Source organism: Orcinus orca, chromosome X (assembly GCF_937001465.1).
Source record: "Orcinus orca chromosome X, mOrcOrc1.1, whole genome shotgun sequence".
Lineage (NCBI taxonomy): Eukaryota > Metazoa > Chordata > Mammalia > Artiodactyla > Delphinidae > Orcinus > Orcinus orca.
The window spans coordinates 66,837,555-66,856,412 of record NC_064580.1 but is presented as its reverse complement, the minus strand read 5'-3'; the positions used below and the strand labels follow the sequence as shown (position 1 = coordinate 66,856,412).

Sequence of the window (18,858 nt, the reverse complement as noted above, 5' to 3'; positions counted from 1 at the left end):
AAAAAAAGATGTTTTGGTGTTTTTATAAATGATACTTAAAAAATGTCTATCCATGAGACCTTCAAGATGGTGGAAGTGTAAGAGGTGGAGATCACCTTCCTCCCCACAAATACACCAGAAATACATCTACATGTGGAACAACTCCCACAGAACACCTACTGAACTCTGGCAGAAGACCTCAGACCTCCCAAAAGGCAAGAAACTCCCCACATACCTGGGTAGGGCAAAAGAAAAAAGAAAAAATAGAGACAAAAGAATAGGGATGGGACCTGCACCAGTGGGAAGGAGCTGTGAAGGAGGAAAAGTTTCTACACACTAGGAAGCCCCTGTACTGGTGGAGATAGGGGGTGGCGGCGGGGAAGCTTCGGAGCCACGGAGGAGAGTGCAGCAACAGGGGTGCAGAGGGCAAAGCGGAGAGATCCCTGCACAGAGGATTGGTGCTGACCAGGACTCACCAGCCCAAGAGGCTTGTCTGCTCCCCCTCCGGGGCGGGTGGGGGCTGGGAGCTGAGGCTCGGGCTTTGGAGGTCGGATCCCAGGGAGAGGGCAGGGCTTGGCGTGAACACAGCCTGAAGGGGGCTAGTGTGCCACAGCTAGTCTGGAGGGAGTCTGGGAAAAAGTCTAGAACTGCTGAAGAGGCAAGAGACAATTGTTTCGGGGTGCACGACAAGAGGGGATTCAGAGAACCACCTAAATGAGCTCCAGAGACGGGCATGAGCCATGGCTATCAGAGAGACACCAGAGACGGGCATGAAACGCTAAAGCTGCTGCTGCAGCCACCAAGAAGCCTGTGTGCCAGCACAGGTCACTATCCACACCTCCCCTCCAGGGAGCCTGTATAGCCTGCCACTGCCAGGGTCCTGTGATCCAGGGACAACTTCCCCGGGAGAACACACGGTGCACCTCAGGCTGTTGCAACATCACGCTGCCCTCTGCCTCCGCAGGCTCACCCTGCATTCCGTACCTCTCCCTCCCCCGGGCTTGAGTGAGCCAGAGCCCTCTAATCAGCTGCTACTTTAACCCCGTCCTGTCTGAGCGAAAAACACATGCCCTCCGGCGACCTACACACAAAGGCGGGGCCAAATCCAAAGCTGAACCCCAGGAGCTGTGCGAACAAAGAAGAGAAAGGGAAATCTTTCCCAGCAGCCTCAGGAGCAGTGGATTAAATCTCCACAATCAACTTGATGTACCCTGCATCTGTGGAATACCTGAATAGACAACGAATCATCCCAAATTGAGGCGGTTGACATTGGGAGCAACGATATATATATTTTTTCCTTTTTCTATTTTTGTGAGTGTGTATGTATATGCTTCTGTGTGTAACTTTGTATAGCTTTGCTTTTACCATTTGTCCTAGGGTTCTGTCGGCCCCCCCCATTTTTTTTCTTTCTTAGTGTAGTTTTTAGCGCTTCTTATCATTGGTGGATTTGATTTTTGGTTTGGTTGCTCTCTTTCTCTTTTTTTCTTTTTTAAAATTTTTATTAATTTTTTATTTTAAATTTTAATAACTTTATTTTATTTTATTTTTCTTTCTTTCTTTCTTTCTTTCTCCCTTTTATTCTGAGCCGTGTGGATGACAGGATCTTGGTGCTCTGGTCGGGTGTCAGGCCTGTGCCTCTGTGGTGGGAGAGCCGAGTTCAGGACATTGGTCCACTAGAGACCTCCCAGTGCCACATAATATCAAATGGCAAAAATCTCCCAGAGATCTCCATCTGAACACCAAGACCCAGCTCCACTCAATGACCAGCAAGCTACATTACTGCACACCCTATGCCAAACAACTAGCAAGACAGGAACACAACCCCACCCACTAGCAGAAAGCCTGACTAAAATCATAATAAGGTCACAGACACCCCAAATCACACCACCAGATGCAGACCTGCCCACCAGAAAGGCAAGATCCAGCCTCATCCACCAGAACACAGGCACCAGTCTCCTCCACCAGGCAGCCTACACAACCCACTGAATCAACCTTAGCCACTGGCGGCAGACACCAAAAACAACACGAACTACAAACCTGCAGCCTGTGAAAAGGAGACCCCAAACACAGTAAATTAAGCAAAATGAGAAGACAGAAAAACACAGAGCAGATGAAGGAGCAAGGTAAAAACCCACCACACCAAACAAATGAAGAGGAAATAAGCAGTCTACCTGAAAAAAGCTTCAGAGTAATGATAGTACAGATGATCGAAAATCTTGGAAATAGAATAGAGAAAATGCAGGAAACGTTTAACAAGGACCTTGAAGAACTAAAGAGCAAACAATGATGAACAACACAATAAATGAAATTAAAAATTCTCTAGAAGGAATCAATAGCAGAATAACTGAGGCAGAAGAATGGATACGTGACCTGGAAGCTAAAATAGTGGAAATAATTAATGCAGAGCAGAATAAAGAAAAAAGAATGAAAATAATTGAGGACAGTCTCAGAGACCTGTGGGACAATATTAAATACACCAACATTCGAATTATAGGGGTCCCAGAAGAAGAGAAAAAGAAAGGGACTGAGAAAATATTTTAAGAGATTATAGTTGAAAACTTCCCTAATATGTGAAAGGAAATAGTCAAGTAGAGGAAGTTCAGGGAGTCCCATACAGGATAAATCCAAGGAGAAACACAACAAGACACATATTAATCAAACTATCAAATATTAAATACAAAGAAAAAGTATTAAAAGCAGCAAGGGAAAAACAACAAATAACATACAAGGGAATGCCAAAAAGGTTAACATCTGATCTTTCAGCAGAAACTCTGCAAGCCAGAAGGGACTGGCAGGACATATTTAAAGTGATGAAAGGGAAAAACCTGCAACCAAGACTATACTATCTAGCAGGGATATCATTCAGATTTGACGGAGAAATTAAAACCTTTACAGACAGGCAGAAGCTAAGAGAATTCAGCACCACCAAACCAGCTTTACAACAAATGCCAAAGGAACTTCCCTAGGCAGGAAACACAAGAGAAGGAAAAGACCTACAATAACAAACACAAAACAATTAAAAAATGGGAATAGGAACATACATATCGATAATTACCTTAAATGTAAATGGATTAAACGCTCCAACCAAAAGACAGACGGGCTTAATGGATACAACAACAAGACCCCTATATATGCTGATATGCTGGCTAAAAGAGACCCGCTTCAGAGCTAGGGACACATACAAACTGAAAGTGAGAAGATGGAAAAAGATATTCCATGCATATGTAAATCAAAAGAAAGCTGGAGTAGCAATTCTCATATCAGACAAAATAGAGTTTAAAATAAAGACTATTAGAAGAGACAAAGAAGGACACTACATAATGATCAAGGGATTGATCCAAGAAGAAGATATAACAATTGTAAATATTTATGCACCCAACATAGGAGCACCTCAATACATAAGGCAAATGCTAACAGCCATAAAAGGGGAAATCGACAGTAGAATCATAGTAAGGGACTTTAACACCCCACTTTCACCAATGGACAGATCATCTAAAATGAAAATGAATAAGGAAACACAAGCTTTAAATGATACATTAAACAAGATGGACTTAATTGATATTTATAGCACATTCCATTCAAAAACAACAGAATACACTTTCTTCTTAAGTGCTCATGGAACATTCTCCAGGATAGATCATATCTTGGGTCACAAATCAAGCTTTGGTAAATTTAAGAAAATTGAAATCGTGTCAAGTATCTTTTCCAACCACAACACGGTGAGGCTAGATATCAATAACAGGAAAAAGTCTGTAAAAAATACAAACACATGTAGGCTAAACAACACACTGCTTAATAACCAAGAGTTCACTGAAGAAATCAGACGAAATCAAAAAATACCTAGAAACAAATAACAATGAAAACAGGACGACCCAAAACCTATGGGATGCAGCAAAAGCTGTCCTAAGAGGGAAGTTTATAGCAATACGGTCCTACCTTAAGAAACAAGAAACATATTAAGTAAACAACCTGACCTTACACCTGAAGCAATTACACAAAGAGAATAAAAAAACCCCAAAGTTAGAAGAAGGAAAGAAATCATAAAGATCAGATCAGAAATAAATGAAAAAGAAATGAAGGAAACAATAGCAAAGATCAGTAAAACTAAAAGCTGATTCTTTGAGAAGAGAAACAAAATTTATAAATTTACTTATTTAATTTTATTTTTGGCTGCATTGGGTCTTCATTGATGCGCATGGGCTTTCTCTAGCTGTGGCGAGCGGGGGCTACTCTTCGTTGCGGTGCGCAGGCTTCTCATTGCGGTGGCTTCGCTTGTTGCGGAGCACGGTCTCTAGGCGCGCGGGCTTCAGTAGTTGTGGCCCATGGGCTCAGTAGTCGTGGCTCGTGAGCTCTAGAGCGCAGGCTCAGTAGCTGTGGTGCACGGGTGTAGTTGCTCCACGGCATGTGAGATCTTCCCGGACCAGGGCTCGAACCTGTGTCCCCTGCATTGGCAGGCAGATTCTCAACCACTGCGCCACCAGGGAAGCCCGAGAAACAAAATTTATAAACCATTAGCCAGACTCATCACGAAAAAAAGGGAGAAGACTCAGATGAATAGAATTAGAAATGAAAAAGAAGTAACAACTGACACTGCAGAAATACAAAGGATCATGAGAGATTACTACAAGCAGTGATATGCTAATAAAATGGACAACCTGGAAGAAATGGACACATTCTTAGGAAAGCACAACCTTCCGAGACTGAACCAGCAAGAAATAGAAAATATAAATAGACCAATCACAAGCACTGAAATTGACATTCTGATTAAAAATCTTCCAGCAAACAAAAGCCCACAACCAGATGGCTTCACAGGCGAATTCCAGCAAACATTTAGAGAAGAGCTCACACCTATCCTTCTCAAGCTCTTCCAAAATACAGCAGAGGGAGGAACACTCCCAAACTCATTCTACGAGCCACCATCACCCTGATATCAAAACCAGACAAAGATGTAACAAAGAAAGAAAACTACAGGCCACTAACACTGATGAACATAGATACAAAAATCCTCAACAGAATACTAGCAGACAGAATCGAACAGCACATTAAAAGGATCATACACCATGATCAAGTGAGGTTTCTCTCAGGAATGCAAGGATTCTTCAATATATGCAAATCAATCAATGTGATACACTTATTAACAAATTGAAGAATAAAAACCATATGATCATCTCAATAGATGCAGAAAAAGCTTTCAACAAAATTCAACACCCATTTAATGATAAAAACTCTGCAGAAAGTAGGCATAGAGGGAACTTACCTCAACATAATAAACCCATATATGACTAACCCACAGCTAACACCATCCTCAGTGGTGAAGAACTGAAACCATTTCAACTAAGATCAGGAACAAGACAAGGTTGTTCACTCTCACTACTATTATTCAACATAGTTTTGGAAGTTTTAGCCACAGCAATCAGAGCAGAAAAGGAAATAAAAGGAATCCAAATCGGTAAAGAAGAAATAAAGCTGTCAACTGTTTGTAGATGACATGATACTATACATATAGAATCCTAATGATGCTTACTAGAAAAGTACTAGAGCTAATCAATGAATTTGGTAAAGTAGCAAGATACAAAATTAATGCACACAAACCTCTTGCATTCCTATACACTAATGATGAAAAATCTGAAAGAGAAATTAAGGGAACACTCCCATTTACCATTGGAACAAAAAGAGTAAAATACCTAGGAATAAACCTACCTAAGGAGACAAAAGACCTGTATGCAGAAAACTGTAAGACACTGATGAAAGAAATTAAATATGATACAAATAGATGGAGAGATATACCATGTTCTTAGATTGGAAGAATCAACATTGTGAAAATGACTCTACTACCCAAAGCAATCTACAGATTCAATGCAATCCCTATCAAACTACCACTGGCATTTTTCACAGAACTAGAACAATAAATTTCACAATTTGTATGGAAACACAAAAGACCCTGAATAGCCAAAGCAATCTTGAGAAAGAAAAATGGAGCTGGAGGAATCAGGGTCCGTGACTTCAGACTATACTACAGAGCTACAGTACTCACGACAGTATGAGTACTGACACAAAAACAGAGATATAGATCAGTGGAACAGGATAGAAAGCCCAGAGATAAACCCACACACATATGGTCACCTTATCTTTGATAAAGGAGGCAAGAATATACAGTGGAGAAAAGACAGCCTCTTCAGTAAGTGGTGCTCGGAAAACTGAACAGCTACATGTAAAAGAATGAAATTAGAACACTCTGTAACTCCATACACAAAAATAAACTCAAAATGGATGAAAGACCTAAATGTAAGGCCAGACACTATCAAACTCTTAGAGGAAAACATAGGCAGAACACTCTATGACATAAATCACAGCAAGTTCCTTTTTGACCCACTTCCTAGAGAAATGGAAATAAAAACAAAAATAAACAAATGGGACTTCACGAAACTTAAAAGCTTTTGCACAGCAAAGGAAACCATAAACAAGATGAAAAGACAACCCTCAGAATGGGAAAAAATATTTGCAAATGAGGCAACTGACAAAGGATTAATCTCCAGAATTTACAAGCAGCTCATGAAGCTTAATATCTAAAAAACAAACAGTGTGCTCCAAAAATGGGCAAAAGACCTAAATAGCCATTTCTCCAAAGAAATACAGATTGCAAACAAACACATGAAAAGCTGCTCAACATCACTAATCATTAGAGAATTGCTGATCAAAATTACAATAAGGTATCGCCTTACACCAGTGAGAATGGCCATCATCGAAAAATCAACAAACAATAAATGCTGGAGAGGATGTGCAGAAAATGGAACCCTCTTGCACTGTTGGTGGGAATGTAAATTGATAAAGCCACTATGGAGATCAGTATGGAGGTTCCTTAAAAAACTAAAAATAGAACTACCAAACAACCCAGCAATTCCAGTACTGGGCATATACTCTGAGCAAAGCATAATTCAAGAAGAGTCATGTACCACAATGTTCATTGCAGCTCTGTTTACAATAGCCAGGACACGGAAGCAACCTAAGTGTCCATCGACAGATGAATGGTTAAAGAAGATGTGGCACATATATTCAATGGAATATTACTCAGCCATAAAAAGAAACGAAATTGAGTTATTTGTAGTGAGGTGGATGGACCTAGAGTCTGTCATACAGAGTGAAGTAAGTCAGAAAGAGAAAAACAAATACTGTATGGTAACATATATATGGAACCTAAAAAAAAAAATTGTTATGAAGAACCTAGTGGGGGACGGGAATAGTATGCAGACATAGTAGAGAATGGACTTGAGTATATGGGGAGGGGGAAGGGAGAGCTGGGAGAAAGTGAGAGAGTGGCATGGACATATATACACTACCAAATGTAAAATTGATAGCTAGTGGGAAGCTGCCGCATAGCAAAGGGAAATCAGCTCGGTGCTTTGTGACCTCCTAGAGGGGTGGGATAGGGAGGGTGGGAGGGAGGGAGACGCAAGAGGGATGAGATATGGGGATATATATATATGTATAGCTGATTCACTTTGTTATAATGCAGAAACTAGCACAGCATTGTAAAGCAATTATACTCCAATAAAGATGTTAAAAAAAAGTCTCTCAACAGATCGAAGATACTTCCTTAAGTTTCTAGTCGATGTCTCATTCATCTCATGTACTATTTTATTGAATGATTTTTTTGTGAATGTTTTTTATAACTGTAACCTCAGGAGGTGAACGTGATCCTACCTTCAGGGAGATAAAGAATAATCATCTCCTGGGACTCCCCTGGCAGGCCAGTGATTAAGACTCTGCACTTCCACTGCAGCAGGAGGGGGTTAGATCCCTGGTCTGGGAAATAAGATTCCACATGCTGTGTGTGGTGTGGCCAAAAAAAGAAAAAAGAATATCTCCTTTTTACTATATTTCAAAATTAAAAGTTTCCCGAGGGACCTCCCTTGGTGGCGTGGTGGTTACGAATCCGACTGACAGTGCAGGGAACATGGGTTCAAGCCCTGGTCCGGGAAGTTCCCACGTGCCGCGGAGCAACTACTAAGCCTGTGTGCCACAACTACTGAAGCCCACGCGCCTAGAGCACGTGCTCTGCAACAAGAGAAACCACTGAAGCCTGTGCACCGCAACAAAGAGTAGCCACTGCTTGTCTCAACTAGAGAAAGCCCGCACAGCAGCGAAGACCCAACGCAGCCAAAAAAAAAAAAAAAGTTTCCCCAAAATGGGAATATTGTCTTATATAACGTCAATATAGTTAGCAAATTTAGAAATTAACCTTGATACAGTACTGTTTCTAATCTACAGACCTTATTTACATTTTGCCAATTGATTCATAATGTCCTTCATAGCGAAAGACTAAAATATCATTTTTTCTGGTCCAGGATCCAGTTCTGGAATATGCATTGCATTTTATTTTCATGTCTGTTTAATCTTCTTTAATCTGGAGCAGTTCACCGTGCCTTTTTTTTGCCTTCCGTTTTTTGAAGAACACAGGCCAGTTAATTTGGGTTTGTCTGGTGTTTCCTTGTGTTTATGTATTTTGCTAGGGATAGTATGAAGTGATACGCCTTTTTGAGCACATTTTATCAGGAGGCACATCTTTGCTTTTACTATACTTTATTTTATTATTATTTTGTAAAAATATTTATTTATTTGGCTGTGTCGGGTCTTTAGTTGTGGCATGCGGGATCTTTAGTTGTGGTGCATGGGCTCTTCATTGTGGCATGCGGGCTCCTCTCTAGTTTTGGCGTGCGGGCTCCTGGGCACATGGGTTCAGTAGCAGCACGTGGGCTCTAGAGTGCTCGGGCTTAGTTGCCCCGTGGCATGTGGGCTCTTAGTTCCCCGACCAGGGCTCGAATCCCTGTCTGCTGCATTGGAAGGTGGACTCTTAGCCACTGGACCACCAGGGAAGTCCCTAGTATATTTTAAAAATGGTTTTACTTTTAATACTAATATTATCAGCCCACTTTAGAGATTTTGAAGCTAGGCTTGGTTAATTTCTGTAGAGTTAGAGAGAATTTGCCCACCTCTTATTTTTCTTGCCTTTCCCCTTTCCTCAGATACCCCCAACATTCAAAATCAAAACACCCTATTTATGAATTTTCATTGTGTTTTCTGAGTATCTCCTAAAAATAGAGAACTAAGAGTAAATGTTTCATATTACAGTGACTGGACCTGTTACTGTTAAGTATATGAAATAATGCATTTCTTTCGAAGGCTGCCTGTAGAGCATCCAACACAGCTTATTGAATATTTCAATTTAGAGATAGAAGGGAAAATATTTGATTGTACTAAATGACTTCAGGGCTTTTAAAAAATGCTCAACAAATCAACACTCTTTTCTCTTAAGGAATCCCTGAGCAGGCATTATCTTTATCTTAATAAACATTTAGTATTCCTCTGTTCAAGGAAATTTGTTATTTCTCACATGGGAAAAAGAGGTGAACTCAGACCAGTTTCCTCCTTTGAGGCGTTTACACTCCAGTAGGGAGTACTCTTGAGTTTTAAACAAGGAACTATAAGCTGAATGTGTTGCTCTTAAAGAGAAGTAAAACAATATTCAGTGGGTGAAGAGGGGAAAGAGAACCTTCTTTGAGCTTAGAGTTGTGGTCAGATGAGATTGGAAAGTCATCTGTGAATTATTTTGCAGAGACCTTCAAATTCTTGCTTAGGATTTTTAAAAATATGTATTTATTTATTTTGGCTGTGCCAGGTCTCAGTTGTCGCACGTGGGATGTTCATTGCGGCATGTTTAGTTGCAGCATGTGGGCTCTTAGTTGCGGCATGCTTGGGGGATCTACTTCCCTGACCAGGGATCTAACCCTGATTCCCTGCATTGGGAGCATGGAGTGTTACCCACTGGACCACCAGGGCAGTCTCTCTTGCTTAGGCATTTGCACTTTATCCTTATTTATAAACATGGGAAGCCCCTGGATGTTTTGAGCATGGGCGTGACAGATATTTGAGTCTGCTCAACTATACCAAATATACTGGATTCTGCATCCGTGGATTTAACCAAACTCGATTGAAAATATTTGGGGAAAAAAGTTCCAGAAAGCAAAACTTGAATTTGCTGCACATAGGCAACTATTTATTTACTTATTTATTTATTTTGGTTGTGTTGGGTCTTCATTGCTGCGTGCAGGCTTTCTCTAGTTGCGGCGAGTGGGGGCTACTCTTTTTTTGGGGGGGTGGCTACTCTTCGTTGTGGTGCACAGGCTTCTCATTGCGGGGTGGCTACTCTTCGTTGTGGTGCACAGGTTTCTCATTGCGGTGGCTTCTCTTATTGCAGAGCATGGGCTCTAGGCACGCGGGCTTCAGTAGTTGCAGTGCATGGGCCCAGTAGTTGTGGCTTGTGGGCTCTAGAGTGCAGGCTCAGTAGTTGTGACGCACGGGCTTAGTTGCTCCGCGGTATGTGGGATCTTCCTGGACCAGGGCTCGAACCTGTGTCCCCTGCATTGGCAGACGGATTCTTAACAACTGCGCCACCAGGGAAGTCCCCTGCTTTCTTGATCTTGCCACGTTCTTTGCCTCCTTTCTCCATTTGAAGCCTCTGCGTTTGGGTGGGGATGGGGTGTGGCATATTGATGAAATGAACTGTATTTAATCAGTGTGCCAAATAGAATGAAACATTTCTTGAAGTTCCTACTGGGAATTACTGATTTGGCCCATGTGAACATGGTGACTGTTATTGCAATTAAAAAATTCTGAATGTTACGCAGAGATCACTATTTATACATAAGGTAAAATGTAGGTCTTATTCAAATGTTGCTGCTTTATTACTCAAACTTGCATCTTTTTACCTGCATTAGAGCACTTATATCTTTGTATTCAAAACAGTAGACTGGAATTTGTTCAGTCCTCCATTGTTTCTTCATTGTTTTGGAAAGTTTGACGTTTTCTGACAAATTCTGAATAGTGTTTATTTGCTAAAGTAGGTACTGTTGGTACTGAGTCTAATAAAACCAGAAATACCTAGGTTCTGCCCTTAAGTGCTTTTAGAATAAAACTAAGCTAATAACACAAGACAAGAAGATATTTAGTGAATTGTATAAACATATTTTTCTGGCAACAAATATGGAGATAGGTTATACATGCACACTTATGAACTATCAATATAGATTTTTTTTTTTTGGTTGTGTTGGGTCTTCGTTGCTGTGTGCAGGCTTTCTCTACTTGCTGCGAGCAGGGGCTACTCTTCGTTACGGTGCGTGGGCTTCTCGTTGCGGTGGCTTCTCTTGTAGAGCACAGGCTCTAGGCACATAGCTTCAGTAGTTGTGGCACATGGGCTCAGTAGTTGTGGCCCACGGGCTCTAGAACGCAGGCTCAGTAGTTGTGGCACATGGGTTTAGTTGCTCCGCGGCATGTGGGATCTCCCCGGACCAGGGCTCGAACCCGTGTCCCCTGCCTTGGCAGGCAGATTCTTAACCACTGTGCCAACAGGAAAGTCCCAATACAGATTTTTTTTTTCTTTGCGGTACGCGGGCCTCTCACTGTTGTGGCCTCTCCCGTTGCGGAGTACAGGCTCCAGACGCGCAGGCTCAGTGGCCATGGCTCACGGGCCCAGCCGCTCCGCGGCATGTGGGATCTTCCCGGACCAGGGCATGAACCCGTGTCCGCTGCATCGGCAGGCGGACTCTCAAGCACTGCGCCACCAGGGAAGCCCCCAATACAGATTTTTAAAAAAATTATTTATTTTATTTTTGGCTGCATTGGGTCTTTGTTGCTGCACGTGGGCTTTCTCTAGTTGCGGTGAGCGGGGGCTACTCTTCGTTACGGTGCACAGGCTTCTCATTCCGGTGGCTTCTCTTGTTGTGGAGCATGGGCTCTAGGCACACGGGCTTCAGTAGTTGTGGCCCACGGGCTCAGTAGTTGTGGCCCATGGGCTCTAGAGTGCAGGCTCAGTAGTTGTGGTGCACGGGCTTAATTGCTCCGCGGCATGTGGGATCTTCTCGGACCAGGGCTAGAACCTGTGTCCCCTGCATTGGCAGGCGGATTCTTAATCACTGTGCCACCAGGGAAGTTCCCAGAGACATAATTTAGAAGTTTTTTAGTTTTATAAGTTTATTTAAGTGATGCCATATAATACATATGATTTTGCAACTTCCTTTTTCGGTTCAGTATTGTTCTGGGGATTTTGAGGTAACTTTAGATCTGCACTGTTCAATATAATAGCCATTAACTATCTGTGGCTGTTGAGCACCTGAAATGTGGCCAGTGTGAATTAAGATGTGCTGGAAGTGTATTTGCTCAGAGGATTTCAAAGACTTAGTACAAAAAAAATGTAAAATATCTTATTACTAATTATTTTATATTAATTACATATTGAAATGATTTGCATATATTGGGTTAAATAAGATTAAAATTAATTTCACCTGCTTTTTCTTTTTTCAAAATGTTTCTAGAAATTTTTAAATTATATTCGTGGCTTACATTATATCTCTGTTGAACAAACTGATCTGGAATGCTCACTTTTCATTTTATTAGTTTTGAGTTGAATGTGTATACTACAATTCATCTGTCTACCATTGGTGGGTATTTAGAATTTTTTCTAATTTGATGCTATTAAAAAGTGTTAGAACATTCTTAAATGTGTCTCCTTTGCACATATGCTGGAGTTTCTTTAGGAGGTCAATTTTATTTTTTATTGTAAGATGATTGCCAAATTGATCTCCATAATGGTTTTACTAATTTACACTTCCAGTGGCAGTTTGAGAATTTTCTTATTCTATAGTTGTTCACCCTGGCCAATGTGGTTTTGTAGACAACTATAACTTAACAGCTGAAGCAAGCATTGGTAATTCTTTAAGTGTGTCAGCTTATTTCTCTTTGTGAATCTTTTGTAATAGTCAGTGCACATAGCCCTTTTTTTCTGCACTATTTATGTTCTGAATAAATAAAAATTGATTTTAAAATTTAGCAGCCATGCTACAGATCCTAATAGGAGGCAGCTGCAATTCCTGCAACAAAAGCATATCTGTCGTTAAGTGCTGTTAGCGTGAGAAAAAACTTCTGGCATCTTTACATGATGGAATACTATACTGCCATTAAAAATTGTTTTAGGAAAATAACGATGCAGGAAAATATTCACTGTGTATTAACAGAGGGAAGAGGTTACAAAGCAGTAAAGTAACCATTCGATTTTGTTAAAAACAATGAAAATGCGTGCTAACATTTTCCCCTATGATTATCTCTGCATGGTGGGATTTTACCTGACATTTTATTTTGTACTTCACACTTTTCTTTATATTGCACTTTCTATAGTGGACTTATTAGGGAAGGAGGATGTGGAGGGAGTCCTTAGCAACAATCAGCTAAAACTTCCACATCTGGAATATTATTATAGGCAAGGGAGAGTAAATGAGCTGTAATTGTTCCCATTCTAGATATTAAATATCAGGCTTTCCTTAAGATACAAATGGACCCAACTATATTATTCTATACCCATTGTTTTTCCAGTATTACAGGAAGTTTTCCAAGAATTAGGGATTGTCATTTAACTTCAGTAAGAAGGCCATTTGCATTTGATGTGTTCTACTCTTGGGGAAAAGAAATAGTGGAAAAATGGATTATTCTCCAGTCCTTTGGAATAAAATTCAGACAGTTTGAGCTCCGGTCTCAACTTGCTTTCATTTGGAATTACCTCATGTATGGCTAGATTTGGGTTCAAATCCAGTTCTCTTTGTAACCTTTGGAACGTTACCCAACTTTTGCGTTGTTCTTTTATCTATGCAGTGGAGACAGTAATACCTAAATGAAAATCTTTATGAGCTGTATAGCATAGTGTAAGCGCTTAACAAAATTGAGTTGCTTTATCTCCTCCTTTTCTATTTTTCAGAGTGGATGCACTTAATAGCTGGAGACAGAACTGATTAGGTATCAATTTCATGAAAAGAGGTATGAGTAGCTCTGATGTACATATCAAAAAGTAGAGAAGTTACTTATAAGTTGATTCTGATTTTTCATACCTTCCCCCTCAGGTTTCTATCACCTGGAGCATTGAGTTCACTAGATTCTAAAGATAAACCAAACACTGTATTTTCAAAGATTATCTAATCTGTTTATATATCTTTTCCCCTTGGAATGATGGTTTTGTTGCTCTTGTAAAAACATTAATACTATCTCAGACCTTAATCAGCAGTTATCAAAACTCCATTTAGCTAGTGATTGCATTGCAGACTTTATCTGATTCCGTTTTTATTGATTAGGGACGTAAGCTTTATTTTTATCTGGAGAGATTTGCTTTTTATAACTCCCTCAAAATTGAGTAGGAGTCCACAAATTAAATGATTAGCTCAATGGCTTGTAGATGGGCTTCGTTAAAGCACTGAATGCTTAGCTATAGATATAGGAATTATGTGACTTTGTCTTCTCTCAGAAAACCTAGATTTTGTTTTTCTCCCCTTTCCTCTTTACCAAAAGAGAAATGAGAATCTTATTTAAATTGGATTTCAGTACTCTTTGCATTACAATATATAGGTATATAGATTCACTCTGATTCAAGTTGTAGAAGAAAATTGATTTTCTTACAATGGGCAAAGTAAAATTGCATTTCTGCTTCATCTGAGGATAGTTTGTTTTTTAACCTATTTAAAACTAAGTTCATTCCCTTTGAGCTAAAATGTACTTCATCCCAATAAAAACTTTCCAAAGGTTTCTTTTTTTGAGGGAACTTAGTATGCTTTTGTTAGAAAATAAAGATAGTGATATAATACTTGCACTTATTAATTTTTGTGTTAAAGTGAATAGAATATATTGAATTTAGATAGATGTGCCTCGAATGGAATAAATCTAAGTTTTTCAAATATTTATGCATATTTCTCACCCTCAACTGATTTTTATTTTCTCTTGATTCTGTATAAAACCATTACACCTTTCTCTTTTAATACAGGGAATATCCGTGGTTCAGTGTTTGCTTTCCCAAGGTATTCTTCAGGAAATTCCTGATTCTCTAGCAAACTTTGCTTTTTAAAATGGAGGTTAGCAGGTGTTGGAAATAAGGTTAAGAGTTTTAACCCTAAAGGAAACTGTATAAAAATTAGATGAAAAAAATTACATGTATGAGAGATTTAAAAGCATTAGGAAATTCACAGTTATAAGGATGGTTCCCCTTTCTTCCCTAGATTATTCCTGGGATACTTAACAGCCTTTCTTTACCATTAGATTGTGAGTTCCTTAGGGTCAGGTATTATGTATTTATTTTTTATTGCAATACTACGTACTCACAATATATTCAGCATTTGGTAAATATTGTAAAATGAATAAGTGAATCTTACTCCTCATGAATAAAAAGTGAAATCTGACTGACTTACGGTTAAAACTCTTAGGTCAGTTTGGGAAGAGTTTAAATGGAAGTTTTTCAGGCAAGTGATATTTGTGAAGCTGACCTGAATTGCCTTTGTTTTGAAATTTTAATGCTTTACAGATGCTTTAAAGGATTTTCCAAAAAGCTTGAACAATTAGAGAGTTATATCTCAACAAAGTTATATCTCTTAAATTAACAAGTATCTGATTTGCTTATATTATAACGTCTGGATTATAGCTCATCTTTCCACTGAGGCATCAGCCCACTGAAAGAAAGAGATTGATATGACTTTCAGATGTTAAAGTCGGACTGGAAAATTAGAAACTCAGGATGTTAGCCTTTTCTGAATCTCTTTTATTTAGTCTTGCGGAATGATAAGAAAATCATTTAATAGTTAAAGAAGATACGATATTTACCATTTATTATTTACGATAATACCATTCTGATAGCTGATATTAGTTTAAAATTTCCAGGATTGGATCCATCAACTGAAAGAAATGAATGAGGAAGTTTAACCAGAGGGACAAGGAATGATTTGTAGTTTTGGGTGGTAAGACTGTCATAGAGTTAGGTTACACATACAGCACAAGATACTCAGATGTTAGCATGAGTACACACAGACTAGGAGTGCTAGTCGTCTTGAGATAGGAGGATTAGAGTTGATGTTGAACAGGTTTGTTTGGTTATTTTCTACTCATCTATCAGAATGTAGAACTTACTGATTTTCTCTTGTTTCTTCTTAGTTGAGTCCTTTCTTCATGCTAATCTTCATATAACTTTAATATCTAAGCATTGTTTATATAATTAGTTCGCTTCTGATCAACTCCTTTTGGATTATTCTGTTTACTTCTATAAAGGGATGTTTTCTACAAAATTTAGAACGACTGTTCTGCTTTTTAACTCAAATAAGTTAGATCCAAGTTTTTGTGAAAAAAGAGATTGCCTCCTTTTTGCTTTTAGAGAAATGTTCAATGGTACTCAAGAGATTTTTAGTGGCTCTTTGTATTCAGTATACTTATTTATGAAAGACTAACTTTTAATATATCTTCTTGTTTTGGGACTCAAAGAAAAGGTCTTATATTTTAGTAGTGCCTTGTTTGTTGTGGTAAATTTTGGATTCTGTTTTCAGAAAAATAAAATTTATCTTCTAAGATGATTATTCTATGGTGCCCATGCTGGATATGCCCTGTCATCTCATATACTTAATTTTTATGTCCTTAGATGGCTAAGAGGCCTGAATGATTTTTTGAGATGATGTAAAAGAGATACCAGTGTTATTTCCTGTTTCAGTATTTTTTTTGTTCCCCTCCCTTTTCTTCTTTTTGTAAAGGAACAAAAATTTGTTGTATTCCCAGAAATTCTTCAAGTATAAGATGTTAATAACATTTCCCAAGGGTCAAGAGAAGCATGTGGCTTTAAAAAGTCTAGGTCTTTTAGAGGATACCTAGAGGAATCTCTGAAGAATTTAGAGGGTAGATACCATTTAACTTCCCTTATTTGCGGCACAAGTTTTATACCAGACTGTGTGGTACATTGATCCTTCCTATGTCCCACTATAAAATTACTGTTAAACAATTAATGTTAAATAGAAAGAATATTACAATAATAAGATTCAGGTAGAGTTGAAGGCTGGAAAAGTCTTATTGTAGATAACAAATTGTAAAACCATATTGTAAAACCTTGTGCTCTTGTGAACATGAAGTGTGGACACTTGATTCTTTTTTTTTTTTCCTCCGGTACGCGGGCTTCTCACTGTTGTGGCCTCTCCCGTTGCGGAGTACAGGCTCCGGACGCGCAGGCTCAGTGGCCATGGCTCACGGACCTAGCCGCTCCGCGGCATGTGGGATCTTCCCGGACCGGGACACGAACCCATGTCCCCTGCATCGGCAGGCGGACTCTCAACCACTGCGCCACCAGGGAAGCCCTTGATTCTTTTTTTTAATACTGAATGTGGAATTTTTCAGAAGCAGAGCTTCATGAAAGGCTTGATATCCTACGGTGAGATCCTGGGTAGAAGAAACTTGTGCTTTTTCTACATCATTTTTAATATCGTCAATCAGTGTTCACTGCTACTTGGCCTCCAAAGCACCAAAGTAGCTATCTAGTTTGACAGATGAGTTTTAAAAAGATATAGATAACAGATTTATTTTAATTTCTGTTTCTATTCCGTAGTTTTATAATCTGTGCTGAACCAAAAAATTCAAGCAGTATAGCAGATCGATTACTTCCTATTCACTGCTTTTAAAGCTAAAGATATTCAAGTAATATCCTCAGATCTTGTTAAAACTTTTAGTTTGAGTCAGTTTTTCCCCTAACTCTTGTTCAGGGTAGAAATTGTATGAAAGGTCTAAATTCTAGTGCAATTGCTGTCAAAAGATCTCTGAACAACTCAGCTAATGTCCAAGTCATTTTCTAAAAATTAACAACTTTATTGATGTAAATCACATACCACAGTCTATCCATTTAAAGGGTACAATTTTGTGGTTTTAGTATACTCACAAATCTGTACAGCCATCAACAGAATATTCATCGCTCCAACAAGAAAGCCTATACCAATTAGTGGTTACTCCTCATTTTCCCCCATATCCCTACCCCAGATCCTGACAACCACTATTTTATTTTCTATCTCTATGGATTTGCATATTTTGAACATTTCCTGTAAAAGGAATCATACAGTATGTGATCTTTTGTGATTGGCTACATTCATTTAGCATATTTTCAGGGTACATCCATGTTGTAGGATGACTCAGAACTTTACTCCTTTTTATTGCTGAAAAATATACATTCATCATTTCATGGATATTTGGTTTGTTTCTACTTTTTGGTTATTATGAATCATTGCTGCTGTGAACATTTGTGTATAAATTTTTGTGTGGGCATTTATTTTCATTTCTTTTTGGAATCCTGGGTCATATGGAAACTCTATGTTTAACTTTTTGTGCAACTGTCAAAACTGTTTTTCAGTTTTGTATTATTTTACAAATAGTAAAGTGTGCTTTTTTTTTTTTTTTTTTTTTTGTTGTGGTACACGGGCCTCTCACTGTTGTGGCCTCTCCTGTTGCGGAGCATCTGGACGCGCAGGCTCAGCGGCCATGGCTCATGGGCCCAGCCGCTCCGCGGCATATGCGATCTTCCCGGACCCGGGCACAAACCCTCGTCCCCTGCATCGGCAGGCGGACTCTCAACCACTGCACCACCTGGGAATCCCCAAAGTGTGCTATTTTATGTTCACATCAGCAGTGTATGAGGGTTCCAATTTTTCCACATCCTCACTAATACCTCCTGTTGACCATCTTTTAAATTATACCCATTCTGGTGGGTATGAAGTAATATCTTGTGTTTATTTTTACTGTGATAAAATATACATAACATAATATTTATCACTTTAACCATTTGTAAATGTGCAGTTCAGTGGCATTAAGTACATTCACAATATGTAACAGTCACCACCATGTGTACCCAAAACTCTTTGATCATCCCCAACAAAAAACTCTGTACCCATCTTGATAGTCTCTTTAATAAATGGTGCTGTGTCAATTGGATATCTACATGTGAAAGAAGGTTGGACCCATACTTTACACCATATACAACTAAAAATACCTAAATTTCAG

The 18,858-nt window shown here is 39.2% G+C and overlaps 1 protein-coding gene across 16 annotated transcripts in view; it reads left to right on the top strand.

Annotated features, from left to right (window-relative positions):
• Positions 1-18,858, top strand: part of ATRX (ATRX chromatin remodeler) — a 249,515-nt gene that overhangs the window by 7,851 nt on the left and 222,806 nt on the right. For 5 of the 16 annotated variants that reach the window (XM_033406901.2, XM_033406895.2, XM_033406896.2 and 2 more), the window contains one exon: positions 13,781-13,839. The exons of the other annotated variants lie outside the window; for them this stretch is intronic. Coding sequence is in view for 3 of the 5 variants with exons in the window: in XM_033406895.2 (XP_033262786.1) it covers positions 13,830-13,839 (10 nt within the window). In the remaining 2 variants the exon portion in view is untranslated. The remainder of the gene's footprint in view (positions 1-13,780; positions 13,840-18,858) is intronic. 16 annotated transcript variants of the gene reach the window in all.